Below are 14,450 nucleotides of genomic sequence, written 5' to 3'. Positions count from 1 at the left end.
TCTTTCCCTGCTTCCGCACACTCTCAAGTAAAGTAAATCATTCCCCCCCCTTAGCACCTTGTACACTTGTAGGAAGCCAGGAAATAAATACTCAGACCTCATTTTCTTCATCACTTGGCCTTCCTGCTGGTGCTTTCCATTGCTGGGGACAAGGTAACACACTGCTGCAGTCCTTAGGGGTCAGCCTCCTAGGGCACAACACAGGGTACTGTGCAGAATGGATCTAGAGAGCCAGTGGAAGAGATCCAACAGGCATGACTGTCTATTCAAGGTGTGTCTCGAAAGTTGTAAAAAGCTGAAAATGAACTGTTAGATGTATGGAAGTTTAGAGTGGGACTTGTAACTTAGCTAGCCAAACCTCATTTTACAGATCAAAGAACTAAAACCCAAGGGAGTTAAAAATGACTTGCTTGAGCCTATTAGTTATTAATAAGAAATATAATACATGAACATCTTCTGTGTCACACACCAATAAACACTTGTAATAGTTTTCTGTTGCTGCATAACAAATTGCTACAAATTTAGCAGGCTAAAATAACACCTGTTAATTAACTCAATATCCATTTATGCTTTAGATCAGAAGTCTAGGCAGCTTAGTTGGAGTCTGTGCTTAGGGTCCCAAAAGGCTGAAATCAGAGCATTGAGCTCTAATCTGGAAACTCTGGGGCCAGAATCTGCCTCCAGGCTCATTCCTCAGGTTGGTCGAATTCATTTCCTTGTGGTTGTAGGCCTGAGGTCCCTGTTTCCTTGCTGGCTGTCATCCAGTGGCTGCTCTCAGCTTCTAGAAGCCACTCACATTCCTTAGCACTTGGCAACCTCCATCTTGTAAGCCAACAACATTGCTTAGAATCCTTTCTGCACCTTCGATCTCTCTGAATTCCTCTCATGCTCCCAGCCAGAGAAAACTTAGTATTTTTTAAGGGCTCTTGTGATTAGATTAGGCACACCTGGATAATCTCCCCTTTTCCATATAAAGTAACGTAATAATAGGAATAACACCAGGGGTGTTATGGGACGTCTTAAAACTCTGCTTATCTCTTTGTTTACCTGATTGCACCTAATCCTCATAATACCTTTTGAGATAACTGGTAGTATTCCTGTTTTATATACAAGAAATCAAAGACTAAGAAAGTTAAATAACTTACTAAGCAAGGCTTATCGATGGCAGAGCTGGAATTTGGACCCAAAGCTTGCCAAAACCTTCCTTATCACCACCTTTCTACAGGATAGAACAGAAACTCAGAACCATCTTTACACTCTCCTGCCCAGTGAACTGTGGACTGCACCAGACTATCCACCCTACATGTGGCACTTTTGCGGCATAGACATTTTGGTGGACAATAATATTTTAACTGTGAGCTCTCCTTTTTTTTCAGTGCACTAGTAATTACAAGACCAGAGAAAAATAAAAGGTTGAGGAGACCTGATACTTATCACATATGAGCTACTATCTTCTGGGCACACTTTTAAGTAATATTTAGAGGTAACAAATATTCATGAAATGCAAGACAGAAACCTAAGATATCAAAGAGTTTATAGCCAATTATTTCATATCATTGGAAGCACAGGTCATTTATCATATAAGTAATAGAATTATTTGTTTGTCTTATCCTTGATAAATCCTTCCAATAAAAGAATTACATTTTACAAGAAAAGTGTTACTTGAATATAGCATACATCTGTCCGGAGAATTTCTGATTGGGTTAGAGCTGGCTGAAAACTGAAAATTCCCCACCATAAATGGATTAATGCTTGTGCTGAATTCTATAACAGAGGCCCACGCTTAAGTCCATATATGTATATCCCTGTTGTAAAAGGGCAGCTTCTAACTCTTTTAAATTATTGGTTTATAGCAGTGCCATGACCATTCCTTTAAATCACTGTGACTGTTGGCAGCATGTCAAAGCACTCCAGTTGCTACTACTTGCCTTGGAAAAATAATAAGTTTTACAAATAGTACTACAAAAATAATTTCTCTATTGAGGGGATGAGGGATAGTTTCTTGACTGCTTTCAGCTTGAAACTGTAAATCTATCTACTTTTCTGAGGCAATGCTTTTGGGAAATTTTGGTACTCTCTCTCATGGACTTAACTCAAGAACTCTGAAGTTGTAATGTAAAATTCTGAGAATACAGTTCTGATTTGTCATGCATATTAATCTTTGCATGTGTATGTGTTAACAGCATTAAACATTTTTGTACAAAAACTTTTTAGTACAAATAACCCTCCTCCTCCCACATCTTAGAGCTTCCCAGTCTACCAGTCTACCCTCACATCTTTTTTAGAAAGTCATAAGAAAGACTGTTTTAAACTAACCTAACTCAGAATCCACCCCCCCACCCCACCCCCACCCCCCACTTTTTTCCCTTCACACAACTTTAATTAACATCCCATGGAGAGCTTGGGGAGAATCGCTTTAGGGCAGTTTAGAAGATTTAGAGATAAGACAACTGTGCTAAGTATGGGAACTGATTTATATACTCCCCCAAACTGCTATTGAATTGGAATAGCTCAAATAAATTTAATAAAAATAAACTATTTAAGTCTACATATATCATCAGAAGTTATGTGTGAATCATCTGAGGAAATATACTGTACAAACCTTACAAACATAGCCCCTAGCACATGGATACTGAGCTCACCTAAGCCCTGTTTTTGTTTTGTTTCCGGTTGACATAAAACCAATTTTTTAAAGTTCCTTGTTTTCTTAAAAGGGATGGAATCTGGGTTATTTTAGACTGAAATTAAATATATTATACATGTCCCACTCATCCTCACGCCTTCTCTTAGATACAAAGATAATGGTATCTCTTTCTTCCCTAATTCCTTAACAAAATTCTCCTTTTAATAAATTTATTGGCTAGTTTCCAGATGACTTTGAAAGTTCTTAAAAGATATTTCTAAAAATAAATAATTTTAATTTAAATATGGGAGATGCAAATATAAAACACTATAGACTAAAGTCCCAAGAAAAGGATTTAAAACATTTCTTTAAACCTAGATAAGTAGTAGATGGCACACATTTCCACATGGATAGCCCTTGGCACCTGGCCCAGATTTTATGGGCTTATTTCTTGCCTAGTGGTTTGTAGCTGTCCCTTTTTATTGTAGAAATGGAGCTCTGGTATTAGGAGTCTGGAAGGGACGTGGTCATTCCAGCTACTTCAGTGATGACAACGCTGACTAAAAGAACCATCCTACCCTTCCTGAGTCACATTCCTGCCAAGTGCTCTGTTACTGCAGGTTACCGTGCAGATGAGGCTAATAATATATTGGGATTTTTAAAACTATCATGAGTCAATCATAGGTTTTCCCCACTTAGAAAACTGATAATCAGGCATAGTCTGACTTCTTTAGCTACTTCTTTTTCCCTCATTACTGCTGCTATTCGTGTAGCGTTTTAACCTGATTTTTCTTGCTTTAATAAAGGTATTTCAGGTGGGTGAAGGGGTGGACAGGGAATATAGATTTTCTCAGAATGTAAATATTCCAAGAATAGCCAAGATGAAAAATAAGAAAAAATATAGAGATGGCTATTATATATCACTGGTTAATATACCTCTTTTATATAACATTTTCACAGTAAATATAATTTATTTAACCATGCTACAGCTTGTCGTAGTATAGTTCATGCTTTAGAAAGCCCGCAGGCTTTATTTCACTTACTCTTTTATTATTTGTCTTTCAGATTTTAGAATCTAACTCCCCTCATTTCATAGCATACATGTTGTACTGGTGTAGAACTGGATAATAAACATTTCCAAAGGAACTCCAGTATTCATCACATCCTTGTAAAATTATTACTTCCTTCTTTAGTGAACCACTTTGCTAATATTAGGATGCATGCCACAGTTCACAGCCATATAAGGATCTATTTATCTATATTAAGAACTAAATTCCCAACCCACCTCTTTACCCTCAGGAAGGTGTGATTTAAAACTTGATCCAAAAGCAATGTGATAGTTTTATGAATAATTATATTGTTTTTGTTAACTGAAGAACAAGAATGAAGAACATACTGTAGTAGAATAGTATGCTCCTTTCCACTAGATGGAAATATGAGATAACCAGATGTAAGAGTCTTTTATAGCTGAACTGGAATATGCAAACTCTTCAGCGAATTCTCACCAAATAAAGAATTCTGACCAATGTGTGCACAAGGGAAGTATTTAGCCTCTCCACCTTCATATCTCTGACACTCTGTCTCTTTCCTTCTCTCTCTTTCTGGGACTGTATAAATCAGATCTAATGTTTTCAGTTTGCATACCTCACCTTAAGAAAACAGGACACAAAAATCAATAATTATTTAATAATTTGTTATTTGGCAAAGAGTTTTTTAGTTGTTTTGTTTTTTGCTAATTTTCTGATGTAAAGAAATCCAATGATTTATATTAATTTTAAATCCATAAGACTTATTAAACTCTTAATGATGGTGATACATTTTTATATGATCAGTCATAGCATGTGTGGCTAACAACAGTTTAGTTTCTTCCTTTCTGATGAATCCTTATGACTTGTATTTCTTTGAACTTTCTTACTGCTCTGGTTAGTACCCACAGGACAAAATGAATGAAGTCACGATGGCAAGGTTGCTTTCTTGCTTCAGATCCTAAAATGAATGCACTAAGTGTGATGGATGCTGAGTCTTGTGGAGTTTTTTTCCAGAAACCCTTTCTAAAATCCTAATTCCCTTCTACAGCTAAAATTACTTTAAAATGTAATCAGAAGAAATGTTGAAATGTATTGAATCCTTTTCCTATATCTGATGGGAAGCAAACATTTACCTTATCAGTTTCCGCTGTTATCTTTATTTTCCTTCTTTTTTACTTTAGGTTTAGTCTGAATTTTTCCTAACTTCCTGAATTAAACACTTAGCTAATTAATTTTTATTCTTCTTTCTAATTTGAGCATACCTTAACTATAAATTTCCTCCTCAGCATCCCTTTAGTTGTGTTCTACAAGTTTCAGGAAGTAATATTTTTGCTTTCTTTTTTCCTAAAATGATTTTGGTTTTAATTTCTATTGTGATTTTTTTCTTTCAACATTGAATTTTTTGAGGCTTTTTAAAAAAAGTACTTTGTAGTTACATTTTTGCTGATGATTTCTAACATAATTGCATTCTGTTCAGATAATGTGGTTGATGATGTGTCCTTGGGCATTTCTTGAGCCTTGCTCTATGGCATAGTAGACTTTTAGATTTTCAAAGTGTTTCAAATACTTATAAAAAGAATGTATGTTCTCCAATCACTGGATATGATATTTTTATGTGTCTGTTAGATCAAGCTTGATAATTGTGTTATTCAAATATTCATTTCTAATTTTTTTAGTCTCACCATAATGATGGGTTTGTTCATTTATTTCTTATAGTTCTGTTACTTTTGCTTATATATGTTGAAGTTAGGTTATTAGATTGTATTAAGTTCAGAATTGTTATATCATAGAAGTGTTTTTAATGTTTGTTACAATGAAGTGACTCTCTTTAGTCATTAAAGGAAAAAGCATTAATTGTATGATATTCATATAGGTATCTAACTTGCATTTTGTTGGCATTTGCCTGGTTAATCTTTTTGCATCTTTATACTTTCATCCTTTCTGTGTGTTTAAACTTTAAGCATTTCTTACAGACAGCATATTGTTTAATTTTGTTGTATTATCCTTCTGAAAGCCTTCATCTTTCAGCTGGAGAAATGGGTCCATTTATTTTGACTGTTGATATGCTTGGGTTATATCAACCATATAATTTTTGCTTTCTGCACGTCCTAATTGCCTCCGTTTATTTTTTTCTCCTCTCTTATTTGAATAATTACATCTTTATACTTTCATTCCTTTTTCTTTTAGTTTAGAAATTATATTTCTTTCTTTAGTTATCTAGATATTTTAACATACATGTTTAACATCTAATGTTAATCTATATCTTCAGTATCTTCCTGAACAATATAAGGATATTAGAATGTTTTTTTAAAACTCAGATTCCTCCCTCTAACTTATATGCTATCATTGCCCTGTATTTTAGTACCAGAATATGTTTTTAACCCCACAAAGTCTCTCTACTCCTCTGTTTTCCTCTGTCACCTTTTCCAGCTTCTGCTCCTTTACCAGACTCCTTCCTGAGTCCTCATCTTCTTCCTCTGCTCTTCCCCCAGGAAGTGAAAGTGACCTGTTCAATTAATTCCCTGACTTCCGAACTTATATTTTCTATCAGGCTATAGTTTTTAACACTAGATCTATATATCATATAATCTACTTGATATCTTTACCCTGTCTCATAGGCATTTCAAACTTATTATTTCAGTTTTGGATAACTTTCACCAACCTTTTGCCCCATACCTCAGATCTGTTCTTTTGCTTTTACGATCTAAGAAATTACATTCCTTTCACCAACTTTCTCATCCTGGAAACCTGGGTTCATTTTTTAACAGACTGGACCTTCCCTTCACCATCACTATATCCACAAAGGTTTAGTCAGTTTCACATTCAAGGATATCTTAAATTTGTTCCTTTCTTTTTATCTCCAACATCAAATAATCTAGTCTAAGCTATTACACATCTTACCCAGGCCAAAACAATAACCATCCAAGTTGTAAATTCCACTTGCAAAGTAGCAGTAGAATCTCTGTTATTTAGAACCTTGTCAATGGTGCAATTGGATGCACCATTGACATGTTAACTGGTCTCCCTACTTTCAATTATGTCTACCCCTAATTCATTCTCCATGTGACAAGTATTAACAATTTTTGAAAATGATCTAATCATGTTATTCCATTACTTAAAAGCCTTCTGTGCCTCCTGATTGCTCTTACAATGACAGCCAAATTTCTTAATGTGCCCTACAAGCCCCTGCATGATCTCAGGCTTGCCTACCTCTCCAACCTTGTCACCACCCCATTTACTTACCTCACTGTAGTCATACCAGACTTATCTGATCATGGGACCTAAGGGCACAATCTCTTTCCTAATTCAGGACCACCACAAATACTCTTTCTACCCAGAATGTCTGGAGGCTTTTCTTCTCCTTTCATTACCTCTTTTCAAATACACACACATACACAATTCACACCTGTTTTACACATCTTTCAGATCTCAACCTAAATGTCACTTTCTTATGGAGTAATGTTCTTATGGAGTCCTCTCCTCACCAGTTCTAAGTCAAAATTATACCCTCTCGGGCTTCCCTGGTGGCTCAGTGGCTGAGAGTCTGCCTGCCGATGCAGGGGACATGGGTTCGTGCCCCGGTCCGGGAAGATCCCACATGCCACGGAGCGGCTGGGCCTGTGGGCCATGGCCGCTGAGCCTGCGCGTCCAGAGCCTGTGCTCCGCAACGGGAGAGGCCACAACAGTGAGAGGCCCGCGTACCGCAAATAAATAAATAAATAAATAAATAAAAATTAAAATTAAAAAAATAAAAAAATTATACCCTCTCAAAGTATCCTGTACTTTTCTTTCTTATCACAAATGCAATTATAGGTGTGTGTGTGTGTGTGTGTGTGTATGTGTGTGTATTTGTTTAATATCTGTCTCCCCACCAGGTGGTAAGTTCTAGAATGTCAGTGACTGGGCCTAATTTTTTCACTATTATGTCCTACTATCAAGTTCATTGCTTGGCACATGGACACTCATATACATTGCATGAATGAAAGATTACATGCCAGACCAGTCTGGGGAAGGGAGTCGGTGTCCTTCAACTATAAGAAGGCCAGAGACTTTATCTGTCTTCTTATACATAAGGGAGTGCATGATAGGTGATCACTAAGTGTTTGAAGAAATAAAAGAAGGGGGAAGGAAAGGGAAGGAAAGAGAAAGGAGAAAGGAAATAAAACATGAGAAAAGAGAGGAAAGGAAATTGGAAAGGGGACAGAAAGGAAATGATAAAAGCTAAACCTAAATCTTGTATTACCGTCCTTGATCAGAAAAGGATATATCAACCTCTTTCTCTCTCACTTAGGGACAAAAACAAAAACAAAAACAAAAACCCATGGTCAATGGCTGTTATCATGCAGTAAAATATGAAACTGCTTACTGTGATAGTTTTTTGGTGATTTTGTTTTATTTATATATCTGGTTGAGAGAATGAGGAATACCAGATGGGGTTATCCTCAGACATGCCCCCTTGAGCATGCACTTTTTAATCAAAACCTAACTTTTTTCAAAGTCTTATAAAGCGAAGATGCATTTATATGTTTCCTTGTTTAAATTTATGGATGGCTACTTGTAATCTCCTCACCCTCCCCAAGACTTGACTTTGCATACCATTATGTGGAATATTTGTAAAAGTATATTTTGAACTATATATGTATGACTGATTAGATCTAATTAATCATTGCCTACTTATCTCCAAAATTATAGAAAAATATGTCGTAACTGCAAGTGTGGCCAAGAAGAGCATGATGTCCTCTTGAGCAATGAAGAGGATCGAAAAGTGGGGAAACTTTTTGAAGACACCAAGTATACCACCCTGATTGCAAAGCTAAAATCAGATGGAATTCCCATGTATAAACGCAATGTTATGATACTGACCAATCCAGTTGCTGCCAAGAAGAATGTCTCCATCAACACAGTTACCTATGAATGGGCTCCTCCTGTCCAGAATCAGGCATTGGTAAATAATAAGGGGGAGGGAAGTCCCAGTATTAAAGTTCATGGGCTACTTATTTAGGGCAATTCCTTTAGTGACCCTAATCGACCTCAGGTCTATTATTTTTCTGGGGTCCCCATTACTTTGACTTACAACTCCTATTGGTCTTTTGAAAGTAAGATTAGATACCTCATAGAATTTTTGACTATCTAGACAATCTGTGTTAACTTTTTCAAAGAAATGGTCTGACATTTTTAATAATTAAATGAAAAACAGATGTTTTGTATAAATCTAGTAACTTCTGTGTTACTCTTGAGAAGATTTCTCTTAAGATAGTTATCTAAAGAATAGAATTTTCTTTCATTTTTTATAATTCAAAAGATGTTCAACACTATATTTCTTTTACTATGTAAGGCAAAAAAATGCAATTTTGTGTCAAGCTACTTCCACTAATACAACAACTAGAGGAGACATTTGGAAATCTTTTAAGAAGGTTAGTTAAATCATAAGAGTGAATCTTGTGATATCATTTTCTTATAGTGATGAAAATACTGATGATCCTTAGACCATTCTAAACATGCTGCCTAAAAAATTGTATTCTCTTGCAACTATACAGTTGTGTTTTTTTGGTTTGTTTTTTAAAATTTTTATTGGAGTATAGTTGATTTACAATGTTGTGTTAGTTTCAGGTGTACAGCAAAGTGATTTTAGCACATGTAAACATTAAAAGAAACTGGAAAAAAGAAAAGCTTTAATTTCATGAAGAAAAAGGTGTTCATTTTTACTGACCTCAATCTATTTATTGTACCATTTTTAACGTGTTAACATCTCAAGATATTAATACTATGAAGATCAATTGTTAGTAATGGATAAAACTGACTTCTTTCTTCAGTATTTTGATTCTAATGAGTGTTGTAAAATATCATTTATATGATGGCCAAGGCATCTCCCAGTTAACACCAGTCTCCTTGTGGTCTAGGCCAGGCAGTACATGCAGATGCTGCCCAAAGAGAAGCAGCCAGTGGCAGGCTCAGAGGGGGCGCAGTACCGGAAGAAGCAGTTGGCAAAGCAACTCCCTGCTCATGACCAGGACCCTTCAAAGTGCCATGAGTTGTCTCCCAAAGAGGTGAAGGAGATGGAGCAGTTTGTGAAGAAATATAAGAGCGAGGCTCTGGGAGTAGGAGATGTCAAACTACCCCGTGACATGAACGCTCAAGGTCCCAATAAAACATACATTCCTGGAGGGGATAGAAGCACCACGACAGCGGTAGGGGCCATGGAGGACAAATCAGCTGAACACAAAAGAACTCAGTATGTAAGTGATAACAGTCATGATGTTGGGCCAATTGGTATATTTTACAGGTTCATTCCATTTCTTTGAATGGCTGGTGTAGGGGGGGGCTGGGTGGATGGGGAGGAATACAGTTACTCTGTTTCCAAAAGGGAGTAGATGAGGGAAATAAATTGAATTATAATTCAGTTTAGGCTTATTTTAGAGAATTACCTACCACGTTTGAAGCCTTGGTCTAAAGCCAGGTTTTCTGATTATCTGTTGCCGAAGATAATTGTGAGTTTAATGTATACATAGCAGTTAGCTTTGGTGTCGTGCTGGAATACAGCATACAATCTAGAGTCTGTTTCTAAACATAATTTTGATGTTAATTGTCTGTCTCTTCCCATAAATAAGAATAATACATGCTTAGGTTAATTCAGTTTTGCTTGTGAGAACATGCCTAAAATTCAAACTTAAATTTATGTGGATATATGGTCAATCATACTTTTAAAAAGTCTCTCTAGAGAGGGATATTGAAGTCTTTTTTTTATGCCTTGAAAGTAGAAGCAAATTGTGACACAGATGAACAAAAAATAAGAACTAATTAGTTACTTACTGTAATGTGTTTCTCACAGATCCTGTTAGCACATCAACCAACAAGGCTTAGTCCTGTATTAAAAAAAAGAAAAAAAAAAGTACAATAATTTCTAAAGTAGTCATTTTTGAGAGAACTACTAAAATTGAAGTGAAAATTACTATTAGCCTTTTTCCATAAGCAGCTTTAATTCAGAAAACAGTGCTCTGTTACACATAGGGTGCAAGAATTAGATTTGGAGAACCTGGAGAAAGCCTAGAGATTCCTTTTCACAAATACTAACACCATATTGCCTACATGGACAAATTACTGATTTCAGTAGAAATTATTTCTCTTGAAAGTGGTTTCTCTGAATTCCTACTAAAACTGTTGATGAGAAATGCCAGTCTCAGGATGACTAGATTGTTTTGGCTGGTTTCGCTTTCAGTCCTGCTACTGCTGCAAACTGAGTATGAAGGAAGGAGAACCAGCCATCTATGCTGAAAGGGCCGGCTACGATAAACTGTGGCACCCAGCTTGTTTCGTCTGCAGTACGTGCCATGAACTCCTGGTCGACATGATTTATTTCTGGAAGAATGGCAAGCTGTACTGTGGCAGACATTACTGTGACAGTGAGAAACCCCGGTGTGCTGGCTGTGATGAGGTATGTTCTCTGGGGTCACCTAAATGCAGGCTCCTTTTTGCACCCATCTATGGTTCCTTCACCATGGTAACCAGGCCACCCTTAGCGAGAAGGTAAGATGAATTAACCAAGCATTAGTTGCTTTATTTATATCCAAAGAAGTTAAATGAAAAAAACTTTTAATTTCAGTCACTCTGAGTGTCCATGTTAACTGAGTTACCTAATGAAATACTGTCCAGAAACGTAAAAGATTGATTTGAACTAAACTAAATAATCACCCAAGTTCAAGCTTTTGGTTGTTTTCAGACTTCACACCCCAAAAAGTTGACTAATATTCCTTGTGGATCTAAATCCCTTACTGGTCTAAAGAACCTAGCTTGGTTATGTGTAGTAAAAAGGAAAAAACATGATTGATCTTATTTTTATCCTCTTCCCAGCTAATATTCAGCAATGAGTATACCCAGGCAGAAAACCAGAACTGGCATCTGAAACACTTCTGCTGCTTTGACTGTGACAACATCCTAGCTGGGGAAATATACGTGATGGTCAATGACAAGCCCGTGTGCAAGCCCTGCTATGTGAAGAACCACGCTGTGGTAAGAGACATCTTGGGATGTGGTAGCCTTGACCTGCCTTATTTAAGCCTCCTACAAAGGAGAAACAGAAAGCACTACTCTTAAGTAGGAAACACGTGATTCCTACCATAGGGTGTTAAAATCCAGGTAATTCAAAACAATACATGCACTGACTAGGATGAACCACCTCAAGATTCTTCCTGTGCAGTTTACACTATAAACTGCTACTTGATAATCAAATCCCCACCAAAACAAAGTTCCTTAAAGGGAGTGAGATTGATTGATTCTCATCATACAGATCAGATTTCACTTAAATTAAGGTATTTAGGGGCTTTTCATATTGCTTTAGCTCTATTTTAATGTTTATGTTTCTGTTCTTGTTACCAGATCACCCACTGTGGCTTTGTTTTTGCTACCTGTAGATTGTACAGTGCCTATTTCTTAAACTCTCATTGAATTTATATATATAACAAAATTTGACTTGCATATTTATATTTATTTTCATGAGCCAAACATTCAAATATTTAATGTGAAAGTATATATATATATACACACATATATACACCCTGCTTACACAGAGCTTCTGTTGAATGATTGCCCAGAGATAGATAAATTAAATAAAGAGTAGATAAAGAAAGAGTTGACCATATGTGGTAAAGCTTATAACCCAGGGGGTATTAAAAGGATAGATGTTTACTTTGTATGCAGATAAATAAGTACTAGTTAAAGATCTCCCTGAGCTATCAAGTAGAGGAGACTCCTGGCTAAGGAATAAAATGACATATTTATTATGTATAGTTCTTGGAGCATGATACAATGAAAATAAGGTAAGAAGTTTTGGTGTCAATGCCAGTTTTCAACCTTTACCCACTGCCCCCAGATACAATCTATCAGCTATCATCTTCTATCAACTCTGCCTCATCAATATATCTCAGATTCTCACAGTTACAACTACTCTACTTCAGATCTTTATTTTTTTGTTGTTTGGATTATTGTAGTGACCTCAAATTTGGCCTCCCCACTTCCATTCTTCTCGTTCAAAGCCACCTTCCATAAAGATGGAAGATAATCTTTCTAAAATGAAAATCTGATCATTAAGCCTTTGCTTAATAGATCCAGCCCCTTCTTACCTGTCCAGCCATTTCTACTAGTTATCTAACCCAAATCATACATTTCCCAAGTTACCTGCATTTCATAGTTTATACACTGTGCTTCATCTTCTGCTCACACTAATTCCTTTGTCTGATATGTCCTCCTAGTCCCTGTTGGTTTTTTAACTTATTTATTTATTTATTTATAATTTTTTTTTGGCCATGCCACACAGCTTGTCGGATCTTAGTTCCCCAACCAGAATCAAACCCAGACCCCCGGCGGCAGTAAAAGTGCTGGGTCCTAATCACTAAACCGCCAGGGAATTCCCTCCCTGTTTTACTTGACTGTGCCTGCACATTCCTCCAGACTCAGTTTAGGCTTAACTTTTTTTCAGAACACCTTTCCTGATTCCCTACCCCAAGCTCCACCCCTTTCTCTCTGGCTAGGCTGGATGCCTCTCTTCCCACAGGGCTCTGTGTGCGCTTGCCCACGTGTGTGTAATTGTTAATATCATTCATCTGTCTCTTCCACCAGACTGTAAACAGCTGGAGGATAAAGCTTGCCTCTTTATTTCCATACCCTCAATGTTTGTACTTAGGAAATGTTTGAGTGACTGACTTGTGTTTTAACATTTCTCATTTGCTTTGGGGGTCAACATGGACCTTCCTTATACCTGGGGATAAGATGTTGAATCATCACATGGCCTGATACGTCATTCAGCTAAAAAAAACCCTTCTCTAAATGTTGTTGCAACAATTTCTCTACAGAAGAAGATTATCATAATGTGCATTTTACACATTACAGGGGTATGTTACCTTGGTTTCAAGGACTAGAATGTAAACTCCGTGAGGGCAGGGATTTTGTCTGCTTTTTTTCTGTTCTATTTCCAACACTAGAGCAACACAGTAGGTACTCAGATATTTATAGAATAAAGCTGTAAACAGATGAAGCTCCTTTATTGTTACAAGCTTCTTTCCATTGCATTGCAATAATCATTGGAGAGGAATAACCACAGATATGATTAAAAAGAGAATGAGAGAATCTCTAAATTATTTAGCTTTATAATATGGCATGATTTCTTTCAGAAGGTTTACTTTCTCAGTAAGATACACTATTGCCATTTGCTTAATATTAAAATGAACATATCTATCCATCACCTGAATAAACCTTAGCTGATAGCAAAGAGAGGTACCCATGCAACATGCTAAATGATATAAAAATTGGAAGATTATCTAGTTCAGGGAATTGATCTGCTTAGATCTTTTAATCTTAAAAACAAAAAAAAAAGGAGTGAGAATACAAATTATTTTTAGACCTGAAGCCAAGAACCCAATTCAAAACAGGGCTTTTCTGAGGAAAAAATTAACCTGGAAGGAGGAAAATGAGAAATAACTTAGTTTGTCTCTTCATGGTCTCTGGAATTCTAGTCTCAAATGGCCACCCCCAGAATTCACATCTCTGAGATTTCACAGGATCCTCCTGCTAGAGAGCACATTACAACAAGTGTCATTATCAATTTTATATTGTGTATACAAATAAAGGGAGGGATTGAAGGAAATAAGAACTTATTGAATTATTAGCGGTTTAATTAAGAATCCAGGAAAGGGCTTCCCTGGTGGCGCAGTGGTTGAGAGTCTGCCTGCCGATGCAGGGGACACGGGTTCGTGCCCCGGTCCGGGGAGATCCCATGTGCCGCGGAGTGGCTGGGCCCGTGAGCCATG

The 14,450-nt window shown here is 36.7% G+C and overlaps 1 protein-coding gene across 2 annotated transcripts in view; it reads left to right on the top strand.

The window, feature by feature from the left end:
• Nucleotides 1-14,450, top strand: part of TES (testin LIM domain protein) — a 48,028-nt gene that overhangs the window by 30,200 nt on the left and 3,378 nt on the right. For both annotated transcript variants that reach the window (XM_007450788.1, XM_007450787.1), the window contains exons 3-6: nt 8,344-8,596; nt 9,552-9,887; nt 10,868-11,083; nt 11,500-11,658. In XM_007450788.1, the coding sequence (XP_007450850.1) occupies nt 8,344-8,596; nt 9,552-9,887; nt 10,868-11,083; nt 11,500-11,658 (964 nt within the window). The remainder of the gene's footprint in view (nt 1-8,343; nt 8,597-9,551; nt 9,888-10,867; nt 11,084-11,499; nt 11,659-14,450) is intronic.

The sequence above is a fragment of the Lipotes vexillifer genome, unplaced genomic scaffold, assembly GCF_000442215.2.
Source record: "Lipotes vexillifer unplaced genomic scaffold, Lipotes_vexillifer_v1.1 scaffold314, whole genome shotgun sequence".
Taxonomy (NCBI): domain Eukaryota; kingdom Metazoa; phylum Chordata; class Mammalia; order Artiodactyla; family Lipotidae; genus Lipotes; species Lipotes vexillifer.
Note: the sequence above shows the minus strand (reverse complement) of the source record. Positions and strands in the feature narration are given on the sequence as shown.